A 26019-nucleotide genomic window follows, 5' to 3' on the forward strand; every position below is an offset into this window, starting at 1 on the left:
AGATTCACGTAGAATCGCGGCGGCGTAACGTATCGTAGATACGTTACACCGCCGCAAGTTTTCATCGCAAGTGCCTGATTCACAAAGCACTTGCGCTGAAAACTATGCCGGCGGCCTCCGGCGCAAGGCGAGCCAATTCAAATGGGCGTGTGCCATTTAAATTAGGCGCGCTCCCGCGCCGGACCTACTGCGCATGCTCCGTTTCGCAATTACCGTCGTGCTTTGCGCGCCGTGACGTCATTTTTTCGAACGGCGATGCGTGTAGCGTACTTCCGTATTCCCGGACCCGCGGACGTGTTACGCAAACGACTTTAAATTTTAAATTTCGACGCGGGAACGACGGCCATACTTTAGACAGCAATACGATTGCTGACTAAAGTTAGGGCACCCAAAACGACGACTAAATTTGCGATGGGAAACTAGACTAGCGGCGACGTAGCGAACGCGAAAATCCGTCGTGGATCGCCGTAACTCCTAATTTGCATACCCGACTAGGTTTAGGACGCGAACTCCCCCCATCGGCGGCCGCGGTACTGCATCCTAAGATCCGACAGTGTAAAACAATTACACCTGTCGGATCTTATGGATATCTATGCGTAACTGATTCTATGAATCAGTCGCATAGATAGAAACAGAGATACGACGGCGTATCAGGAGAAACGCCGTCGTATCCCCTTTGTGAATCTGACCCTATATGTATAATAATTTAAGAAGGCTTCCGCTCATTAGAGCAATTTTATAATACAGTAGATAGGTGTCAAACTCAATTTCATTAAGGGCCGCATCAGCACTATGGTTTTCCTCCGAGGGCTGGTTGTATCTGTAATGCCCTGTACACACGATCGGTCAATCCGATAAGAACGGTCTGATGAAGCTGACTGATGGTCAGTCGTGCCTACACACCATCAGTTAAAAAAACGATCGTGTCAGAATGCGGTCACGTAAACCACGTACGACAGCACTATAAAGGGGAAGTTCCATTCCAATGGCGCCACCCTTGGGGCTGCTTTTGCTGATTCCGTGTTACCGCCTGTTAGTAAAAGTTTGGTTAGAGCCGATTTGCGCTTTTCAGTCTGTTACAGCGTGATGAATGTGCTATCTCCATAACAAACGCTAGTTTTACCAGAACGAGCGCATTTTTTAACCGATGGATAAATAACCGATGGGGCCTACACACAATTGGTTTGGGCCATCAGACCGTTCTCATCGTTTTGACCGATTGTGTGTACGCGGCATAAGACTAGAGTCCCTCACTCTCCCTTACATCACAGTGCACCTCCTTACCTTGTGCTGCTACTGGGAAAAGAGTCTAGAGGAGAGCCAGAGGAGGGCTGGAGTCTGCTGAATGCTGAGACCAGGGGAGGTGGAGAGGAGGGGCTGCATAGAGAGGCGCAGGATCTGTATGAGGAGTTCTGTCCTCCTCTCTGCTGCTGACTGCTGACATAAGATGAGGGCAACAATGAGAGGGTTGCTGCAGCTGCAAGAGAGGTGCAAGGGCCACATAAAATATCCTGGAGGGCTGGATTCAGCTGGGCCTTGTTTTTAACACATGTGCAGTAGAGCATAAATAAGGTAAATAAGTTACCACTTTCTGCTTACCTTGTCAGTGCTTTAGAAATAGAGAAAGTAGTGGTAACAAGCTACCATAACAGCAAGGAGGATTGGCTGAAGGTACTGCTGATAAGACAGCAACTGGCTGAGTTGGTTGTTAGATGAAAATGCGTTTCACAAAGAAAGGAACTATTTTGAGTTAAAAACAGCAGATTTTTGGTAATCTGATTCAGTCCCCTTACTAGTTACTTTATTAATGTGAGCACCACACAGCCCAACTTCAGTGTTTTTTGAAAACTCTCTCTCCCCCCACAAAGTCTTCTCGCATCTTCTTGCATATTTAAATCCTCCAGTCTTTGGTATGATGGTCTGGCCTTGTTACATTACATTACATTACATTACATAGTTACATAGTAGGCGAGGTTGAAAAAAGATACAAGTGCATCAAGTCCAACCTATATGTGTGATTTTATGTCAGTATTACATTGTATATCCCTGTATGTTGTGGTCGTAAAGGTACTTATCTAATCGTTTTTTTAAATTATCAACGCTCCCTGCTGAAACCAGCGCCTGGGGAAGAGTATTCCACATCCTAACCGCTCTTACAGTAAAGAACCCTCTACACAGTTTAAGGTTAAACCGCTTTTTTTCTAACTTTAGTGAATGGCTGCGTGGCTTATTAAATCCCCTTTCACTGAAAACTTATATCCCTATTGTGGGGTCACCAGTACGGTATTTGTACATTAAAAACATTAAAATCATATCCCCTCCCAAGCATCTCCTCTCCAGAGAGAACAAGTTTAGTGCTCATAATCTTTGCTCATAACTAATGTCCCCCAGTTCCTTTATTAGTTTTGTTTCCCTTCTCTGTACCCGCTCCATTTCCAGTACATCCTTCCTGAGGACTGGTGCCCAGAACTGGACAGCATACTCCAGGTGCGGCTGGACCATAATCTTGTAGAGTGGGACAATTATAATTTTATCTCTGGAGTTAATCCCCTTTTTAATGCATGCCAATGTTCTGTTTGCTTTGCATGCAGCCATTGCTGAGCCTGTCATCTACTAGGACCCCCAGGTCCTTTTCCATCCTAGATTCCCCCAGAGGTTCTCCCCCTAGTGAGTAGATTGAATATTTTCATATTTCATATATAATTCATATTTTTGCCACCCAAATGCATTATTTTACATTTTTCTACATTAAACCTCATTTGCCATGTAGTTGCCCACTCCGTGACAGAACCCTGGGAAACCCCACTTTCCACCCCAGACCATTCCGTCACAGGCCATCTTCTTCTTTCTCTGACAGTGGGTAAGCATAGTTTTCAACTGACCTTGATTTCCAGAGACTGTGCCTTATTCAGAACAAAGTCCCTCTGTCCCTCCTCATTTGTCCCTCATTTTGTTCTGATCTATATATCTGTATAAAAATGCACTATTTAGCTATCAAAAAGTGTTTTCCAGTGCTAAACCTTTCATCCAAATTCTATATTGCTGCATTCGTAAATTTCAAAAGCCAATATAAAGAAAATGGTAAAAAAGCACTTTTTTTTTTTTAACAATTCTCCTTTAAGGGGCGTGTCAGGGGTTGTGTCCTATGCCTACATACTTTTGCTAATAGGCATCCCTGATTCCCATTTGAGAGAGTTGGGAGGTATAGGCAAGTCCAAAATGTAGCATTCTCCTGTGAGTCCAGGGTGGCTTTATGACATGTCCCCAGGAGGCTCGCCAATGATGCACTGTGTTCATATGAAGTGGTTTAAATGGCTCTGGGCAGCATTCAGTCCTGAAGAGGACTGGGGCTGGATGACAGAGCACTGAGTCTGCAGGGGGCATCGCTGGAGCTAGGGCATTGAGTTGTCTTTGGTTTTAGATGTAAACCAAAGAAAACCCAAAGCAAACAGCGCAGTCAATATTCAGACCGAATATACACTGTAAATCAATGCACCAAAAGTTGCTGCTAGAACATTAAGTAATTTCACCACATGTGCATTTCACCATATGTGAGTGCATTTAATTTTTTGGTTGTATTAAAATAAAATAAAAATGTATACGGAGAGCACTTTTACTTCCATTCTGTTTTGCATGTTACATGCCCTTGAGTGCATTACCAGCAAAGAAAAGAAGGCATCTGTCCGAGGAGCTGTGGAAATTATAGCCCAAGAAGGGGCAAAAGCACACTTTGACCTTGATTTATTATTGTGGTCAATATTATATGGTGAGCATTTACTATCTACATGAGGTGGAAGCATACAAAGTACGAGTGGCATTTAATATATTGAAAGATATTTGAATCTATTAGACATAATAGAATTAATTTTTGTCCGAATTTCGGGTATTTTCATTATCGTTTTAACAAACGAAAACGAACGTGCAGAATCCGAAATTCGAAAGATTGACATAAAAAAATGTTTATTTTCGTTTTCGTTGCTACAACAGTTCGATACAGATAGGAGATTCGACATGACACTGACAATAGTAATGTGTGTCTATCGTATCTGCGGTCGAATGTGCCTAACCTTATCTCTATTAGTCCAAGATTATTCTACATAGAGAGGAAAGATTCGACACAGAGAGAAAAGATTTGACATTATAGAGACAGTGTTGGGGTAGACCATTCGACATGAACGACGAAGATTCGACAAAGCAGCGACAAACATACAAATGTTGAATCTGTCATTGAAGGAGCAGCTAAACTGTACGATGCTGCAATAATACATTTCCGGTTAAATGCTCAGCCCATAGGCTACAGAAGAATTGTTGACTAGTAATATTAATTTATAAACATAATTATTACTAGTGTCATACAACATTAGAATTCTTCTATAGCTTGTAGGCAGAACATTCGACCGGAAATGTAGGATTGCGGCGTCGTAAAGTTTAGCTGCCCCATCGAATCTTCTTAGAACATTCAACAGACACCATAAGCCTTCAATGACAGATTCGACCTTAATTAATTTAGATTTTCGGACGAATGCATCTTTTAACGAAACAAAATAAATAAAAAACGAATTTCGGGAGTAACTAAATAAATTTATTTTTCGGACGAAAACAAAATTCCGAAACAAAATATTTCAGTGTGCACTGGTGGTTGGATAAAAAATGTTGAATAGACTTTCTATACGGCGGCGTAGTGTATCTGAGATACTCTACGCCCGCCTAAAGATAGGCGCGTCTACATGAATCTGGGCCTATATTTTTTAATATTTTATACTCTGATCATTTATAACTTGTTTCTGTTATTTTTATACAAACCAGTTTTTGAAAATGTTGTAATATGCGTATAGCTTGCCCTTTGAACAGCTGTAACCTGTACTGAGTGTGGTCATTGTTCCTTCTCTCACCATTGACAGTTTAACTTTAGCTTGTCATTGTTGCACACTATGATATTTATTCAGAAGAGGAAAAGGTAGAGTGTGTTCTATTTCAAAGAGCAGTTCTAAATGCCAAAAATTATTTTCTTTTAGTATTTCTATATTTCTGTGTAAAAAAAAAAAAAATTATATTAATTTACAAGAAATCTCCTAAATGAAGAATAATATTGTATTAATTTCACATTACATCACGGTTTTGTCCTTTTTATATGGCCATTTTCATGTCCTGTATGATAGAATTAGATTTAATATAATTTCATCTCTGCGTTAGGCTGCTGTTAATGAAACTCTGCAGCGTCTTCTGATGAAGCCTAAAAAAATAATAAATGGAAAATAATTAAAAATAGCAGATATAAATCTCGTTTAATGAGAAATACAATAATGTGTCTGGAGGAAATGTACCAAGCTTTTTTCAATAAGAATGGGCAGTATTCAAGTTAAATTACTTTGGAACATTGTCATTTTTTTATTACTCTTTACTACTAAGAAAATATTAGTTTCTAGACATGATGGAAAATATTGCATTCATAAAGAAGAGATTTATTGACTCTGACTTTAGAAACAATCAGAAACATATTGCGCACTAAATTTGCATCTGGTCGCTGCGGGACAAGGAAGAAACAGTTTGAAATAAAATCTGATAGTACTAAATGAATGATCAAATCATCATTGTTGTGCTGCTTCTGTGTTGTATTGGTATAGCTGGGTAAATAAAGCTTCAAAGGGGAAGTACAGATGGAGTATTTTTATTGACTTGAAATGGATAGATGCACCCCCCTCCCACATTAAGTGACTGCCCAGGAATAATAAGCCTTGTAATTAAGAATATCTCAAAGGAAATCAGAGGTTTTGGAGAGTGTTAATAGGTAAGTAACTAAATTAATAAAAGGGATGAGAAATCATAGTAAAATGTTAATCTTAGATTCAGATCTCATTAGCATTATTTAAAGCATATCTAACCCCCCCCTCTCCACCCAAAAAATAATTGCAGCATAACATCTTTAAATGTGGTGGCTGAATTTGTTTTTTACTTTCCTGTCTTAAGGGTGACTCCACTCTATAACGTTGGATGCACCAGCAAATTTAGATAGACCTGACTAAATTGCAGCCAAACTCCAGGTAGCACTTTTTAAAGCGGGATTCCACCCGCAATTATTTTAATTTAAAAGTCCACAGCTACAAACACTGTAGCTGCTGACTTTTAAAAAGGACACTTACCTGTCCTAGGCGCTCGCGATAATGGACCCCCCCAAAAGCCGATCCGGATCATTGCAGGTCCCGCGCCTCCATCCTCAGTAAGGGAAATGGGCAGTGAAGCTTGCGGTTTCACTGCCCGTTTCCTACTGCACAGGCGCGAGGGCTCTTTGTGAATGGGCGGCTGCTCTCTGGGATACACACAGTTCCCAGAAGGCAGCGCGCCCCATTCCCCAGAAGAAGGATGCGGAATAAGACCCACCGTGGATAAGGAAGAGGCAGATTAGGAACATCCGCATAGCAACAGGTATTTCGTGTGAGTATGAAATATTTTTTTTTCAATTTATTTTTAATTTTTTTGGCCTTCTCTATCACTCCTCATCATTCTTCCTCTACCCTTCTGATTCGACAGGGGGAGGCCATAGCTAGTCCATGTTCCCCTGTTACTGCTGGCAAAACTCCAAAGCAATATGGAGCCATGGGTCCATTAGCCCCCCCCCCCCCCCCCGGCACTCGTGCCTTCCCTTGTATTGTATTTTCTTCACTCTTTTATCACATTCCTTCTCACCTACCCCTATTCCTATTCCATCCCCTCCTACCGCACCTTTTCTCCTCTTCCCTTTTGATCTAAAGTTGTGATAATACAATGCAAACTGATATTGTTAATATAGGTGGTCTTAAGTACACATGCTTTTCCCCATTGTACAACTGTAATACTGACCATGTAAAACTGCACTCAGATAACTTATGTAACTGCTATTAAAATGTTTCTTTAAGAAAGAGGATTGAAAACAAAAAAACAGGGTGGGAAAAGTTGCTCTACGGTGTTCACCTGTGCTCCTTCCTCAGTTGCTACATAAAAAATGTATAAGAAGGTGAAGGTAGAGGCAAAGGAGCTTGGCCAGCACAGACAGTAATGAGATTTTCCCAGAAGAGGAGAGGACTATGACACAAGTGGGGGGGGGGGGGGCTGTGCTAGGGGAATTGACTCTTCCTGGAGCAGTCACATTTTCAAGCAAGTTCAAAGACATATTGCAAGTACATAAACATTGTTTCTGGAAAGCAAAAAAAAAAAAAAAACACTGTAAGTACGCATTTAAAATACTTGATTTTTCAGCCAATATTAATGTAATACACATATAAATCAACCTTTCCCCTTTGCAGTTCATTAGACTAGAAATGGAAAACTAAGAAAACATAATTGCTGCTTGGTTTACACTTTCTCTTATTAATAAGAACCCTATTATTATTGCCCTTTAATTTAACTTCAGGATCAGTCAGCAGCAGCTGAAGAAGAAGACAATCTAAATGAGAAAATAAGCAAATTCAAGGATAGGATTATCACATGACGTTGTATTATCTCAGCTTTTATTTAAAGTAGACATTTTACTTTTATAGCATAAACAATTGTGTTTTTCACTATGCGTTTTTTTTATTCTGTTTTTTATATTCTTTTTTAATCTTAGCACTTGATTTGCTTTCCTCCAGCCTTTTTCACTCACTGTCAGTCAATGTTCACTCGCTCCAGTATGGGCTGCACATTATTGCTATGGACTGGTTTACTTTTGTCAATAGTGGCTAATGCCCACACAAATTTGAAGTCTCAGTAAGGGGAGAAAATTGGGAGACAACTGTCACCCCAGAACAGGAGGTATCTGAATAAGGTATATCATGGTAGCATCTTCAGGTATTATTAAGAGATAGAGAGGTAGGCTGACAATGTTGCAATTTCTGACTCAGCCAATCAGATGAAGGTTTATACTCATTAAAAAAAATACAAAGCTCCCTATAAATTGCTGAGCTCTGCTCAGTCTGACGCTGTTTTGTTCCGGTGCGAGACAAGAAGGTCTTGTCTTGCACCCGTTACACAGTGCTGTATACTGTATGTAGCCTCAGCTACATACAGTTTATCCAACCACCCCCTGTGGCTGCACATGTTAGTGAGCGAAAGAGTTTGTTTGTGTCAGCTTGGCCCAAACGATTAATTTATACTAAAGCCCCCAGATCAGCTTTAATGGTTTTGGGTTTAATAAGTGCCTCTTGTCCAGGGAGAATAAGTTTAATGCTTGTAGTTATTCCTTAAAAAGGGGTCCTCAAGCCCCCTTATTAGCTTTGTTGTCCTTCTCTGGACTCTTCCCAGTTCCAGTACATCCTTCCTGAGGAATGATAACCAGAACTAGATAGCATACTCAAGATGTGGCCGAACTAGAGTTTTGCAAAGTGGTAGAATTATAGTCGTATCTCTTGAGTAGATACCCTTATAATGCATGCTAATACTCTTCTTGCTGCAGCTTGGCATTGCATCATATTGCTGAGCCTGTGATTTACTAGGAACCCCAGATCCTTTTTCATTCTCAATCATCCCAAAGGTTCTCCCCCTAGAAAGTAATTTTCATTCATATTTTTAGCTCCCAAGTGCATTACTTTACATTTTTCAATATTAAGCCTAGGTTCACACTGCTGCGAATTTGCGGCCGCGATTTTGCCGCGATTTTGCGCGATTTCGGCCGCAATTTAATGTAAATCGCGGCCCGAAATCGCAAAAAGTAGTACAGGAACTACTTTTTGAAATCGCAGATGCGGCGTCGCACTGATTAGGACAGTGCCATTGCAGACAATTGCCGCCGATTTGAGATGCGATTTGACATGTCAAATCGCATGTCAAATCGTTCCAAATCGTACCCAGTGTGAACCAGGGCTAAATCTCATTTTGCCACGTATTTGCCCATCCCTATATTTTATCAAGGTCTTCCTGTAAAGTTTCTATATACCACTATAAAGTTATTACCCTGCTTAGCTTTGTATCATCAGCAAACACCATGATTGAACTATTTATACCAACCTCTATATCATTTATGAAAAAATTCAACAGAATTAATTGGTCCCAGGACAAAGCTTTGGGGTACCCCACTTACAATTCCAGACAACTCAGAGTATACACTATTTAGCACCACTCTCCTGTAACCAGTTTTCTATCCAGGCAACAGACCTTAATTTGTAAATTGATTTATAGGGAACTGCATCGAATGCTTTGGAAAAATCCAGATACACCACGTCCACAGGCCCTTCTCTATCTAGATGACACATCACTTCCTCATAGAATGTTAACAAATTGGACTGGCAAGCACGATCTTTCATAAATACATGCTGGTTACTACTAATGATGCTGTTTTCATAAGCAAATTCTTGGATATGGTCCCTTATCGTCCCCACTGATACTTTACATGCTATTGATGTTAGGCTGACTGGTCTGTAGTTCCCAGGTATATATATATTGGTCCTTTCTTGAATATTGGTACCGTGTTAACATTTTGCCAATAAGCTGGTACCATTCTAGTTAATAAGCTGTCCCTAAAAATTAGGAATAACAGTCTGGCTATATGGCTAAATTCTTTGAGGACACTCGGATGTAAGCCATCTGGTACTAATGATTTATTCACATTAAAGTATAACTAAAGGCAATTCAAAAAACGTTTGGAAAGAGAGTGTCAGTTTTTATTGCTGTCTCTGCCCCTTTCTCTATTCACCCTGTTTACTGTTATCATTGAAAGTGAAAGTTTTGTGTTGTCCCCAGAAAAGTAATAGAGAGGAAATCTTCCAATAGGGACACTAGTTCTGGTGACCTGGGGGTCCCCACTGGATTTTCAGGGATTTCCTCTCACTTTCTGTTTGGCTATGGGACAGGAAGTGAAGGGAAATCTCCGAAACGGGACACAGATGGAGAAAGAAAATTTGCACTATCCCCAAAAAATTGTCTTTAGTTCTAGTTTTAAGTTTTTAGTCTTTTTTGGGCACTATTAAACCCCTCCTTTTCCTTTTTAAAAACCGGGAGGAAGAATGTATTTATTACAGTTGCCTTCTTCTTGTAACTTGTAACCATCCTCCCCTGATTATCCTTTATAGGGGCCAATATGCTCTGAAATTTTGTGTAAATATTTAGAACTTTGATTCTTCCTACAGATATTTACATCTGTCTTTGGAGTGGGACTGAAGACTGCAGAGAAGTGGTACAGAATGGGTTACCGGACATTAGAAGATATAAGAAGTAATAAGTGTTTGACGTTTACAAGAATGCAGAAACATGGTAAATCTTTTAGCTTGTTGAGTTTTTATGTATGTTAGTTTCCTACCTGTGTTACCTAAGAATCCTCACTAGGTCATATTTAGAGTCACCAATTTGAAGGGGTCAGATGAATAGTTACTAGGTTAAAGCTGAACTCCAGACAAACATCTAAATACACAGATAAAATACATATGAATGTACAGTTTTACCTGCCAAAATATTTTCACTTCTTACCATTCACTCCAGGGATTACGACAGCCCCGTCACAAAGTAGAACCAGGGGATTTCCTCTACTAAGAAATATAATGTGTTATCTCTTCATCCCCAGTCTGTTGATAGGGTAGTGAAGGAGCAGCAGAAGACTGGCGAGCTCATCTATCAAATGTTTCCATTTCTGCATATTTGCATTCAGAGCTGTTGATTGATTTCAAATGCTGCACCCCCTTCCCTACCTATACTAAGATAATTACTAGTTGCATTAAACATGCTTTTGATGATTTAATAATGAATACAATGCTGTATTAATGTATGTCTTGTATAGCTGCCAGGGGTTCAGTTTTAATTTACCCAAATATTTTTAAAGATTACCATGAACAAATTATCCATTCTTCATTAACCACTTCCCGCTGGGAGGGCGTACATGGACATCTTCCAATTTCAGTGGTTATACCGGGATGATGCCCGCACCTACAGGCATCATCCCGGTATTGATTATTTTCAGCCGGCGATTCACTGCACTGTAAGAACAATCATAGCGGTAGTTTAGCCACTTGATTATTCTTCCTGCCGCCCTCTAGTGCATCTACCGGCTCACCCGTGTGTTCGGCGAGCCGGAGAATACCAGTGACCATATGGTCCCTGGCACTGGCAGTCTCTATGGCTCTTAGAGGTCCGGGCACGACGTTATGATGTCACGTCTTGCCTGGCAGTTGTAAGCACTGCCGTGTACTCGGCTGGAAAGCCGAGATAGTGTTTTGTTTTATCTCAGGCTTTCCAGCCTGGAGGAGAGATGTGGGGTCTTACTGACCCCACATCTCTCCATAAAGAGGACCTGTCATGCACTATTCCTCTTACAAGGGATGTTTACATATGGGAATATGTCAGATGTCATAAGAACCTGATATACATCAGCATTGGTTCACATCAAGTAAAGCTTGACTTCTTCCATTCTTCCATACATTTAACATGCTGGAAACTTGTCATGTAGCAGTTGACATTATTTCATGCAAATTTATATGCCAATTGAGTGGCTTGTCACTATTCCTGTTTCCACCAATTCAAGCATTGTCCTCTAGAAAACATAGCAAGTCACAACTTACTAAGTAGGGAAAAGAGAAATATGAAAATATCTTTAAAATATCGGTACATCTAAAATACAAGTGATTTAGTGCACAGGCTGGAGAAATAGGGTTGTGGCGACTGCACCAAATTAATGAGCAACATTTGCTGAATGTTGCTTGCATTTCTGGATGATATTATTATTATACAGTATTTATATAGCGCCAACAGTTTGTGCATCGCTTTACAACATCGGGAAGGACAGTACAATTACAATACAATTCAATACAGGAAGAATCAGATGGCCCTGCTCGTTAGAAATTACAATCTAGAAGGGAGGGTCAAATGGAAAAAAGGGTAATATCTGTGGGGGATGATCAGATGGACAAGCTGAAAATACAGTTGTTATGTGTGGGTAGGATAAGCTTCTCTGAAGAGAATGATTTTCAGTGATCGTCTAAAGGCTAATAGAGTAGGAGATAAACGGACAGATTGGGGTAAGGAGTTCCATAAGCTTGGAGAGGCTCTGGAAAAGTCCTGGAGGCGAGTGTGGGAGGAGGTGATGAGAGAGCTAGAGAGCAGGAGGTCTTGCGAAGAACGAAGAGAATGATTAGGTTGGTAGTTTGAGACTAGGTCAGTGATGTAGTGATGTAAATCATGTTCTGTTTTTTTTTGTTACCTAATAATCCAGAAATGTTACCAAGCATGATACACAGTTGTAAAAATATTTGTTAACCTGGAACCATGAATTTCAAATTTCCTGAAATGTGACCTGAAGTTAATTTATCTTTTAACAAACATCACACATCACTTTACATCGCCCTATCTTTACTGAATCAATGATTTAAACAACCAAAATATTTTATGGAAAAGGCATGTCCAGGATAATAGCAGCTATACTACATCTGAATGGTCCTAATAGGCACAGTATATTGCAACTTTAGTACGGTCAGAGAGGCATGTAACTACTAGGAGTGCTGTTGTTTTTCATTCAGTTAAGTCCAAACCTGATAATACAGCGTTGACTAGGATAACTGCACATAGACTCAGTGGGGTGGATTCAGCTAGGTGCGCGCACTGACACGGCGACGCAGCGTACCGTTTTTACGCTACGCCTCCGTAAATTACTGAAGCTACGCTTCATTCACGAAGCATTTGCTCCGTAATTTGCGGCGGCGTTTCGTAAAAGGAGCCGGCGTAAGGGCGCGTAATTTAAATGATCCCGTAGGGGGCGTGGATCATTTAAATTAGGCGCGTTCCTGCGCCGAACGTACTGCGCATGCTCCCGACGTGCATTGCAGTAAATGACGTCGCAAGGACGTCATTTGCTTCGACGTGAACGTAAATGGCGTCCAGCGCCATTCACGATCCACTTACGCAAACAACGTAAATTTCAAAAATCGCGATGCGGGAACAAAGTCTATACTTACCATTGGCTGCGCCTCCTAATAGCAGGAGCAGCCTTACGACGAAAGCGACGAACACAAACGACGTAAAACACAACCCCCGGGCGCGCGTACGTTTGTGAATCGGCGTGAGTATGCAATTTGCATACACTACGCTGACAACTACTGGAATGCCACCTAGCGGCCAGCGTCAGAATGCAGCCTAAGATACGAAGGCATATAAGCCTTATGCCAGTGGTATCTTAGGCTACAGTCGGCGTATCGAGCTTTCTGAATACAGAAAGTTGATACGCCGGCACTACTTAGCAATTACGCTGCGTATCTATGGATACGCAGGCGTAATTGCTACCTGAATCTACCCCAGTGTTTGCTAATGTCATACAGCTGGATCCTTACAGTGGTGGCCCCTGACCACCTTGCACTTTTTACGGGTGGTAAGGGTATGGCGTTTATTCAGTTTGCCCACTTTGGGTTTTCACAATCGAAACTGAAGTGCTATCAGAATTGGGCAATAGTTTTCTACTCAAGGGGTCCCTTATAGATGTACAGCAAACTGTTTACTTGGCACTTTGTCTCAACCCTAAAAGTCTATCTGTAAGATTACCATTTGTCCCCAGGAAACACACTACCCCTACATGTCTCCGGCCACAATGCAGTACATTGTCAACACTGCACTGGACAGGGGCTTAAGGCACGCAAAATGACGCTGTAAGACTCTGTAATTTATTTCAAATTATTGGTAAGACTCATGTGGTAGGACTACAGCAGTAGGCTGACAGCAGCCGGCCAGCAGTGACCTTATGTCCAAGGATCCAGGACAGGCTTCTTTCCCTACACAGTCTTTGTTCTGGGCTTGGAGGACTCACAGACCTTCTCGATTGGCTTGTGACATGCTGCTCCTCTACAACTTTGCCTTACTCAGAAAACCTGAGCTGATTGTTGTTATTGTTAATTACTCCTGATCTTTACTCTCTCTGTGCTACTTACTGCTGACCTCTGCTCTACGTATGTTACTTACCCTGGACCCCTGCTTTCTATTCATTGCTTACTCCTCACCTTTGCTCTTACTGTGTTACTTACACCTGACATATGCTTTTCGTATGTTTCCTACTCCTCCAGACCCCCATATATATACTGTATATGCATTTATACACTATATTACCAAAAGTATTGGGAGGCCTGCCTTTACACGCACGTGCACTTTAATGGCATCCCAGTCTTAGTCTGTAGGGTTCAATACTGAGTTGGCCCACTCTTTGCAGCTTTAACAGCTTCAACTCTTCTGGGAAGGCTGTCCACAAGGTTTAGGAGTGCGTCTATGAGAATGTTTAAACATTATTGGACAAGAAGGCCTTGTTCGCAGTCTCCGTTCTAAATCATCCCAAAGGTGTTCTATCAGGTTGAGGTTAGGACTGTGTGCAGGCCAGTCAAGTTCCTCCACCCCAATCTTGCTCATCCATGTCTTTATGGACCTTGTTTGTGCACTGGTGCGCAGTCATGTTGGAACCAGAAAGGGACACCACCAAACTGTTCCCACAAAGTTGGGAGCATTAAATTGTCCAAAATGTCTTGGTATGCTGACGCCTTAAGTGTTCCCTTCACTGGAACAAGGGGGCCAGGCCCGACCCCTGAAAAACAGATTTTTTCAAACTAAATGATTTGGACCAGTGCACAAAGCAAGGTTCATAAAGACATGGATGAGCGAGTTTGGGGTGGAGGAACTTGACTGGTCTGCACAGAGTCCTGACCTCAACCTGATAGAACAGCTTTGGGACGAATTAGAGCAGAGACTGCAAGCCAGGCCTTCTTATCAACATCAATGCCTGACCTCACAAATGCGCTTCTGGAAGAATGGTCAAAAATTCCCATAGGCACACTCCTAAACCTTGTGGACAGCCTTCACAGATAAGTTAGAGCTGTTATAGATGCAAAGGGTGGGCCAACTTAATATTGAACCCGATGGACTAAAACTGGGATACTATTAAAGTTTATGTGCATGCAAAGGCAGGTGTCCCAATACTTTTGGTAATATAGTGTGTATATATATATATATATATATATATATATATATATATATGTGTATATATATATATATATATATATATATATATATATATATATATATATATATATATATATTGCAGAGTCAAGAGCAGGTAACACACAGATAGGTAGATTCACGTACATTGGCCTAAATTTAGGACGGCCTAGCCTAGCCTTTTTAGGCTACACCGCCGTAAATTAGTTAGGCTAGTAGTGATTCACAAACCACTTACCTGCTAATCTATGGTGGTGTAGCCTAAAACGAGTGGGCGTTAGGGCGCCTAATTCAAATGACTTGGAGGGGGCGTGTTGTATGGAAATGAGGCTTGACCTCACATTTTTTGACGTTTTTTGACACTGCGCATGCGCCGGGCGACTACATTTCCCAGTGCGCATTGCGGCTAAGTAGGCCGTACGGGCCTATTGATTTCGACGCGTACGTAAACTACGTAAATCCCGATTCGCGGACGACTTGCGCAAACAACGTAAAAAAATTGAACCTCGCGGCGGGAACGGCGGCCATACTTAACATTGTTATTCCACCTCATAGGTGGAATAACTTTAGGCGGCCTATCCCTTACAGAAACGACGTAATGCGACGGTGTCGGCCTGGCGTATCCCCTCCTTTACATAATCTACGCCGGGCGCAATGGAAGCGCCATCTAGCGGACAACAGAAACATTGCAAGCTAAGATAGAACGGCGCAAGCCGGCCTATCTTAGCTTTGTTTAAGTGTATCTCTGTTTGAGAATACACTTAAACAAACGCCGGCGTAGATTCAGAGTTAGGTCGGCTTATCTACTGATAAGCCGGCCTAACTCTTTGTAAATCTACCTAAGAGTGCGTGTATATGTTTATATATATATATTACACTAACACACAAACACAGCAAAAGTTAACAGCTTGTAAACTATTTGATTAAGCTATTGTTCTTACATTGTAATCTAGTGTACATGTGTACCTCAATGTTGACTGCTGTTCTGTAACAACTAAACCCATAGAGAATCAAAGAACATAACAAAATCATTTGATCTCTTATTAGCTGTCAAAGCTCCAAAAAGAGTGGATCCCAGTTCTAGATATTAGATATTTATTCCATTTCGCTTACATTTTCTAATGCTACCATTACTTACATTGTTTATTCTGTTTCATTTAAATTTGCTCCATCTGCATGCTGGATTGTACTGTTGTTATTTTTGAGTAATTTGTGTTTGATAATTTATTTATTGAATTCTATCTCTTTCTGTTCTTCAGATTTTTCTGATAATGATGCCATCTGGGACTGTTCAGTTGCAATTTATTTCCCATATACATTATTAGCACTTAATTATGCAGTCTCCATTGGCATAATTAAGTCTCCCAAGCAGCAGATGGAGATTGTTTCATCTGGTCACAACATTTGATATATCACAAGTTCTTTAAAGTTCTTGCAACACTTTTCTTTGAAAATGTTGACCACTTTCCTTAGAGAAAAACTACGTTTAGCCCTAAGGGTCATTATTCCCAAGTGACCCAGTCGTAAGCAAAATCTGGTAGGTTAAGAATACTAGAACTTCAACAGTTAGGCCTCAGTTAATTTTTGCTTTGGTTCTTCCAATACTCGTTCTTATAATATACCGTAATATGATATATCACATAACATTTAGTATAGTAGTATTCATTGTAAATCCTCAGTAAAAATGTGTTTATAAATTATGGAATCCATTATATAAATTATTATTATTTCCTGATGAAGTGGAACCTTTTAACCCCTGAAACAAGTTGACTGTGTAGCACCCCCATGTAACTGAGCGAGTAGTACTATTCGCTTTTTATGATCATTGTTTTACAAACATTTGTAATAAAATGTATAATGTTTTGCATCATTTGTATTGTTTTGTGCCTTTAAAGTCCCACCCATTTAATGAGTCTTGGTTCTGACCCCCAAAGCATGTGAAGTATGTCAGAGGCAGGGTGGGTTAGCATTTTACCTCAAGGTCTAGTGGAGCAATGGGACAGATTGGTACCTGCCACTTTTCAATGCAAGAAAAAAGTTTATTAACCTCAATAAAATCTCACGGAAGAGAGAGTTATGCCTCTTACACCGTACAAACGATCAGGCTTTTACCAAGCCAAACTCACATCGGAAATTCCAACCGAATTCCATCGGAGTAAAATAGAACATGTTCTCTATCTAAACTCCGATGGAATTCATCGGAATTTCCGATGGAATTACTCCGATGGGGCATACACACAGTCGGAATTTCCAATGGAAAAAGTCAGTCTGACTTTTTCCATCAGAAATTCCGATCGTGTGTATGGGGCTTTAGGGTGCAGGACACCCAGGAACTTGTCAGACTCCAGATCAGGGAGAAAAAATACTAAAAATAGAGGACCTTAAAGCCAGCATTCTGTAAAATCAGCTCCTGACCACAAAGTACTAGTTGTATCAGCAACTGACTCCTTGAGGAGAGACCATCACACTTTGGTCAAGGACCAAACTTCTGCCAGCTTGACTGACGTTCCTCCATGGTTCTTCCTCCATTGTGCAGGATACTAGGCCTCGAACCTAAGCCACTATCCAGGCACATCAGACTGCAGGGCTAACAGGATCTAACAGCCACCAACATCCCTCCCCAAGATCACTCTTGAATATTTATTCCCTCTCCTAGCATGCACCAATATCAACAAATCTAGTGATTTTAAGTATACAATACATGTTAAACACAACAGACAGAGTATGAGTCCGTGATGCCATTAAAATGGTAAATGCAGGCTTACATACAGTGCTTTGAAAAAGTATTCATACCCCTTGAAGTTTTCCACATTTTGTCATGTTACAACCAAAAATGTAAATGTATTTTATTGGGATTTTATGTGATAGACCAACACAAAGTAGCACGTAATTGTGAAGTGGAAGGAAAATTATAATTTATTTTTTTACCAATACATTTGTGAAAAGTGTGGCATGCATTTGTATTCAGCCCCCCTTACTCTGATACCCCTAACTAAAATCTAGTGGAACAGATTGCCTTCGGAGGTCACCTAATTAGTAAATAGAGTCCATCTGTGTGTAATTTAATCTCAGTATAACCACCAGTATAACACCACCAAGCTTCTAATGCACCCCCTGGTTATCTCTCGCCTCGACTACTGCAACTCCCTCCTCGTTCGATTACCTTTAAATAGACTATCCCCCCTTCAGTCCATAATGAATGATGCTGCAAAACTCATCCACCGTACCAACCATTCAGTGTCCCCCACCCCTCTCTGCCAATCTCTCCACTGGCTTCCACTCACCCAACCAATAAAATTCAAAGTACCAACAATAATTTGTTGGCGGCGGCGAGCTGTGGGACGTCTCCCGTGTTCTCCATGCTTCCCCTTCCTCTTTTCTTCCATTCTGCTAGGCGTCAAATAGGTAATGGAAAGCTGGTCAGAGTTGATGAGAAAATGGATGGAGCCAAATACAGGGCAATCTTAGAAGAAAAACTCTTAAAGTCTGCAAAATACTGGGGTGGAGGTTCACCTTGCAGCCGGACAATGAACCTAAACATATAGCCAGAGCTACAATAGAATGGTTTAGATTATTTTGCATGGACAATGGGTTTGGATGTGGCTTACAAAATTTGCGACACAATAAAGTTATTAATTTTAATAGAGATATACTGTTAACGTTGTCATAGTAGTTTTTTTTTCTTATATATTGTATATATTTCACTAGATTCGCCAAAGTTATTATGCTAGGAAAATAGATCATAGCTGTTTTTTTTTCTACCATAACAAGAAAATTTGTAAAAATGAAGGCTGTATTTAATGATTCTAGATTTTTATTTTATAATATATTCAGTTTTAAAGGGAATGTGTTACTAGGAAATAAACACCAGTCTTTCAGAGTCTGGATTAATGTTCCCATGTAATATAAAATTCATTGTGGGCTCAGTCATTGTGAGTATGTATCTGCAGGCTCCAGGCACAGAGCAGTGTCAAGCTCCGATTCTATGTAGCATGGTGTGAAAGAGAGATCTAGATAGGATATGCCAGCAACCCTGATTTTCTCCTGCTGATTACTTGGCCATGACAGCTTGAATAGAACAAAGTAAAACAGCGATTTCTGCATTGTTTTCATCTATTCTTCATCATTGTGATATTGCTTGATATGTAACAGAGTCTCTTTAGGTAGACTGGAGCTATTTCATTTTAATACTAATACACTGTACTAACTTACAGGGCTACTTTACTATGAAGACATCGCTGGTTATGTAACAAAAACGGAAGCAGATGCGGCTGAGCGCCTTATCAGGACCATTATTTGGGGATTTGTATCAGATGCCATTGTGACAGTCACCGGTGGCTTCAGAAGGTACTGTGACACTGACAGGATTTTCTTGCATCTCCATGCCAAACATCAGTGTAGATTTTGGCAGAGATATTTTAACATGTTTCTCATACAGATGGACAGATGTTCCATAACAATAGTATTACCATTTGCACAGTATAATTCCAGAATACATAAAACGTGTCTGAGTTATTTGCTAGTCCTAAATAAAATATTATTTTTTCTTTCAAAGGACATTCACTGTTAACACAAGATCACAAGAGTATACACCACTGTATTAAACTGACCTAGAGACTTGCTAGGCGATTATTATCAATACTGTACCTTAAAAAAATACTGGGCCGGATTCAGATACCTGAGCGTATGTTTCCGGCCGGCGTAACGTAGCTTAGATACGTTACGCCGCTGTAACTTTGGGCGCAAGTTCCGTATTCAGAAAGAATTTGCGCCCGGCGTAACGTATGTGGGCCAGCGTAAGCCCGCCTAATTCAAATGGGGATGTTGGGGGCTTGTTTTATTTAAATTTGCTTTGACCCCGCGTATTTTACGTTTTTTTTTAACGGCGCATGCGCCGTTTGTGAAAAATCCCAGTGCACATGCTCGAAAATCCGCCGCAAAACGTCATTGCTTTCGACGTGAAAGTAAATTACGACTTGCGCAAATGACGTAAAATTTCAAAACTTGGCGCGGGAACGGCGGCTATATTTAACATTAGCTATGCCTCATATAGCAGGGGTAACTATACGCCGAAAAAAGCCTAATGTAAACGACGTAAAAAATTGCGCCGGCCGAACGTACGTTTCTGAATCGCCGTATCTACCTAATTAGCATATTCCTCGCGGAAACATACGGAAGCGCCACCTAGCGGCCAGCCTGAAATTGCAGCCTAAGATACGATGGTGTAAGACACTTACACCTGTCGGATCTTAGGGATATCTATGCGTAACTGATTCTCTGAATCAGGCGCATAGATACGACCTCCCGCACTCAGAGATACGACGGCGTATCAGGAGATACGCCATCGTATCTCTTTTCTGAAACTGGCCCACCGTGTGTATATTTATTTATATATACAGTATCTCACAAAAGTGAGTACACCCCTCACATTTTTGTAAATATTTTATTCTATCTTTTCATGTGACAACACTGAAGAAATTACACTTTGCTACAATGTAAAGTAGTGAGTGTACAGCTTGTATAACAGTGTAAATTTCCTGTCGCCTCCAAATAACTCAACACACATCCAATAATGTCTAAACAGCTGGCAACAAAACTGAGTACACCCCTAAGTGAAAATGTCCAAATTGGTCCAATTATCCATTTTCCCTCCCCAGTGTCATGTGACTCGTTAGTGTTACAAGGTCGCAGGTGTGAATGGGGAGCAGGTGTGTTAAATTTGGTGTTATCGCTCTCACTTTCTCATACTTGTCACTGGAAGTTTAATGCGGCACCTCAATGCACAGAACTCTCTGAGGATCTGAAAAAAAGAATTGTAAGAAAGATGCCTTAGGCTATAAGAAGATTGCGTGTGTGGCGGCAACCAGGTGGGGAGTACAAAGACAAGTGTGTCTTGCCTACAGTCAAGCATGGTGGTGGGAGTGTCATGGTCTGAGGCTGAATGAGTGCTGCCGGCACTGGGGAGCTACAGTCCATTGAGGGAACCATGGATGCCAACATGTACTGTGACATACTGAAGCAGAGAATTATCCTCTCTCTTTGGAGACTGGGCCGCAGGGCAGTATTCCAACATGATAACGACCCCAAACACACCTCCAAGGCGACCACTGCCTTGCTAAAGAAGCTGAGTGTAAAGGTGATGGACTGGCCAAGCATGTCTCCAGACCTAAACCCAATTGAGAATCTGTGGGGCATCCTCAAACGGAAGGCGGAGGAGTGCAAGTTCTCTAACATTCACCAGCTCTATGATGTCATCACGTAGGAGTGGAAGAGAAATCCAGTGGAAACCCGTGAAGCTCTGGTGAACTCCATGCCCAAGAGCACAGGTGTCAAACACAAGGCCTGCGGACTGAATCTGGCCCTCCAGGCCATTTCATGTTGCCCTTGCACCTCTCCTGCACCTGCAGGAGAGCTCCAGCCCTCCACTGGTCCTACTCCAGACCCTTACTTTCTGCTTTCAAACAATGCATCCAGCTTCTTCCCAGCAGCAGCATAAGAAAAGGGGAGTGCACTGTGATGTAAGGGAGAGTAGGGGACTCAACTTCTGATGGTGGGGTGGCTCTTGACATCTAATGTAAAGGGGAAGGGATGCGCTGGACATCTAATCTTACAGATACAACTGGCCCTTTTGAGGGAAATCATAATGCTGATGCGGCCCATGATGAAATTGAGTTTGACACCCCTGCCCAAGAGGGTTAAAGCAGTGCTGGAAAAAAATGGTGGCCACACAAAATATTGACACTTTGGGCCCAATTTGGACATTTTCACTTAGGGGTGTACTCACTTTTGTTGCCAGTGGTTTAGACATTAATGGCTGTGTATTGAGTTATTTTGAGGGGAGAGCAAATTTACACTGCTATATAAGCTGTACACTCACTACTTTACAGTGTAGCAAAGTATAATTTCTTCAGTGTTGTCAGATAAAAAAAATATAAAAAAATATTTACAAAAATGTGAGCGGTGTACTCACCTTTGTGGATACTCTGTGTGTGTGTGTGTGTATATATATATATATATATATATATATATATATATATATATATATATATATATCACCCCAGTGCAGGGGGACTGAAACATACTGACTTCATGTATAGTTGAAATGATTGGCCTGGGAGTATGGTATTGCCTCTTTCTGTCTCCTAAGCCTTGCTATTGGCCGGTGAGGCTGCCTGTCATAGTAGGACAGTCTATAAATTACTACCAATGTACTGGAAAATGCCTTATATTTAGAACTCTAAAATAGATGAGTTTTTTATGGACCACACATTGCTAATTTATATAGCCACACTTGGGTGATATATGGACCACACTTGGGTGACACTTTAGGCACCCAGCCACTTTAGGCTGGGTGCCTTAATGCAAGGATTTATGTGCAAGGTTTTATCCCAGATAACAAGGATAACTTGCCACACATGTGTGGCAGTGCTGAATTGTTAGCCTGTTAACTTGCTGCACATTTTTACTGGCAAGTTGTACACTTGCAGAGCACTTGAAGCACAAGTTCTAGTTGACACTTTTGCAATTTGCAGCAAAACTGTGTGGCAAGTCTCTAGCAAGAGCAAAGTTGCAGTAGTGAGTCTTCAGCAAGTGTACAGCATGAAGATTAAGCGACAGTGACCCCTGTGGTAGGGATGACTGTAGTACAACATTACTGAAGCAGAACTTGCAGCAGACTTGCAAAATGTTTGCTTAGGAAAGTTGATCTGGAGTCTAGCAATGCAGACTTGCTGCAATTGTGCTACAAACTTGGGAAGTCTGGCAAGTCTAGCAATAGCTTTGGAAGTCATTTTCAAAGTCAAACTTGCAACACAATTGCCTGCTATCTGGGATGTTATGTGGGATTTTGGTAAGTGTGTTTAACAGTAATGCCACGTACACATGTTCGATGTGAGCTTGTTGTCAGAAATCTGACCGTGTGTATGCTCCATCGGACATTTGCTGTCGGAATTTCCGTGTCAAGCTTCTTGATGACGTAATCCAAACGAAACGTACGTCGAGGCGTATCCCATTCACGTACAATGCAACTTCCGGGTCTGCTGGTTGTCGGCGGTGACACGCACGCTTCATCACTGCAGCACACTACAACGGAGATCCTCTCCCATACTGACTCACGCTTACAGCCTCAGTGCCGGGATCGAGGCACCTGATCTAGTAAGGAGCCATTTGGCTAGCTTTTTATTTTTTTAAAGTTTTTTAATAAACGGTATCACACTATTATGGTCTCTCATTCCGGTTTATGTATCCTCAATCTGACTGCAATACTGGAACCCTGGCCTATGGGATAGTGTTTTCCCAAACAAGCGCATTTGACTTATTTTTAATTAAAGAGTCAACTTGAGCTGGTAAAGAGCCATCTTATATCTGACCACGTCGGGTGCAATGTTTATTTTATGGTGAAGGCTTTCATGAGCACAGATTCTATTCACATTAATCAACGCTTATTGCATATATTCAATGTTATATTTGGAAATTATTGAATGCAATATCCTGGGACTTTATTTGCACATTGCACTTTATTACGCATGGACTTTTTTTGTATTTCTATCTTTATTAATTTGTTATTAGGGTATAACTCATTTGTTATTTGCACGTAGCGCCCCCTACCCTACCAATTTCATATTACTGTTCAGACACTGTTTTTAGGGAGGCTGCTTCCAATTTATGTTAATGATTTATTATTTCACATAATTGTAATCCAACCATTCACTTTTTGTGTTATTGAGGTAACATATAATAATTTTTGTGGCGCGAAACCTATACCAATTCCAATGTTTGAGAGCTGGTTCTCAAATTTTCGTCAACAAAGCTTGTTGTCGGCAATTCCGTTCGTGTGTACACAATGCCGATGCATAAAATTCCACGTATGCTCGGAATAAAGCAGAAGAGCCGCACTGGCTATTGAACTTCATTTTTCTTGGCTCGTCATACATCTTGTACGTCACCGCGTTCTTGACGTTCGAAATTTCCGACAACATTTGTGTGGCCGTGTGTATGCAAGACAAGTTTAAGCCAACATCCATCGGAAAAAAATCCACGCTTTTGTTGTCGGAATATCCGATCGTCTGTATGCGGCATTAAAGTTTTGGCTTTCTCAGAAATATATAAGACTGTGGTCTGAACTGAGCGCAATGCTGGGAGGAGCAGATATGGGCAAAGAACAAATCTCACTTTAAGAATGAAAGTTTCAAACATTTTGGCAGTGAAAGAGTTGAGGAGCTGTACATTTTATTGTAAATTGTTGTGCACATTGGGTCAATCTTAATATGTATTAAACTTTTTGATGTGTGCACGCATAATGCAAAATGGTAAATATTTATAAAACATGTAAAAATAATGATCCGCGATTACCATTCTTCAATAACAATAACACTCATTTATTTATTAGAAGAGAGACTGTGCCTCTCCCTGCCAACAGATGTGCCTACATTATTTAAAAGCTCATCAGCCCTGTTATGCTGTTCAGGAGGATCTCAAGAAGGCATTGCTTGATGTGGATATTTATTTATCATCGGCAGCTGACAAATACTTTAATACACTTAGACCTCGGTTTAGTTTTTGAGTGAACATAATAAGTCATTTGTTCTATGTTGTTATTAAAATTATAGTTATATAATGATTGTGTATTATATCAACTGATATCATTTATAGGGAGCCACTGTGTATTTTCAGAGAGCATTACATTCAAATATAAGTGTTGTGGCAGAGCGAGGCTCTGGCAGCTTTCTCCGGGTCTTGCTATTTCTGGAAGGGGCTCTGTAGCTTTCTCCGGGTCTTGCTATTTCTGGAAGGGGCTCTGTAGTTTGAAGATCCTTCAGAGTCTTGGGTGGGACGGGATCTCCTATGCTGTGTCTGGGTCTTGTGGACAGCCAGCAGGGTGTGTGCCCAGGTGCACACAGCCCATATAATGAGGGGCTGGTGAGAGCAGAAGGTGGGGAGGAAGATAGAGTTGGAGCAGTGGCTGCTAGTGATAGTCTCTGTGTAAGGACAGATGCTGTGTGCTTTAAGAAGTTCAAAGCTGTGTGCGTTGAAGGGCTTGAAGCTGTGTGCGTCCAAGGAGCCAGAAGCTGTGTGCATTGAGAGGCTTGAAGCTGTGTGCGTTAAAGTAACCAAGAGCTGTGTTAATCCAAGACTGTGGGCCTGGAAGATCTGGTGGTTTGAGGGACCAGTACCTATAGCAGTAGTGCTGTTGAAGAGTAGACAGGTGTGCTTGTATTTTCAGTTATGTCTGAATCACATTTAAACCCCTGCGTGGGACTCCTAAGTGGACTTTTTTTTTTTTTTCATTTAACCGCTTAAGCCCCGGACCATTTTGCCTACGGGGAACGGTCATCAGTGACAGTGTGAAAATAGAAAATAGAGGGCGCTAAGCCCATACAAATACTATGTATAGTGCCGTGAACCAAACCAATATAATTGGCAATTAATTAATAATCAATGGTAAATAATTGAATAGAAAAATGTAAAAAACAATAAAATAAAGTCCCATATATTGCAGACAGCGCTGCACATTCAGAATAAAACACAGCGTGAAAATTCCAATGTGATCAATGTGAATATATATATCCCACAAAAATAGGGGAAATTGTTGCAGTCCACTATGTTCGTTGTGATTTTCTTTAAGAAGAGAGAAAGTGCCACCACCGCTCTATATAACTTCAATTCCACCCAAGGTGCTTGATATTAAATTGCTCTTACCAGAGCTAGTTGACCAGTTTAATGAAAAAGTGGTCAAACTAGCTTTTGCAGGATTGTGCCTGCGCACATGAGGATATGGACAACCAATAGACAGATCCAGGAGCTCCACATGGAATACGTTATGCAAGAGAAGAAAGCCAAGAAAGCCTGGTCACGTGACGTCCCCCCTGCGCTGTGGAGTGTCGGCAAGGATCTATCGGCGGTGTGACAGCGGCGGCTTCCACCCCCTCTCCGAATCCCACATTTGAAACCGCAGATTGGCGGTGACAAGTCCGCAGCCTCAGTGCCGGGTGGGCACCCTTGGAAGTAAGAGGCCATTTGGCTGTTTTTATGTGCTTTTTAATTACTTTTAATAAACGTTATTACGCTATTGGCTTTCTTGGCTTTCTTCTCTTGCATAACGTATTCCATGTGGAGCTC

General features: G+C 41.1%; 1 protein-coding gene across 1 annotated transcript in view; it reads left to right on the plus strand.

Annotated features, from left to right (window-relative positions):
* DNTT (DNA nucleotidylexotransferase) overlaps window positions 1-19471 on the plus strand; it is a 114651-nt gene extending 95180 nt beyond the window's left edge. Inside the window, exons 6-7 of the mRNA XM_040322156.1 lie at window positions 10077-10200; window positions 19116-19471. Of these exons, the coding sequence (XP_040178090.1) occupies window positions 10077-10200; window positions 19116-19471 (480 nt within the window). The remainder of the gene's footprint in view (window positions 1-10076; window positions 10201-19115) is intronic.
* Window positions 19472-26019: the final 6548 nt, after the last annotated feature.

Source organism: Rana temporaria, chromosome 8 (assembly GCF_905171775.1).
Source record: "Rana temporaria chromosome 8, aRanTem1.1, whole genome shotgun sequence".
Classification (NCBI taxonomy): Eukaryota; Metazoa; Chordata; class Amphibia; order Anura; family Ranidae; genus Rana; species Rana temporaria.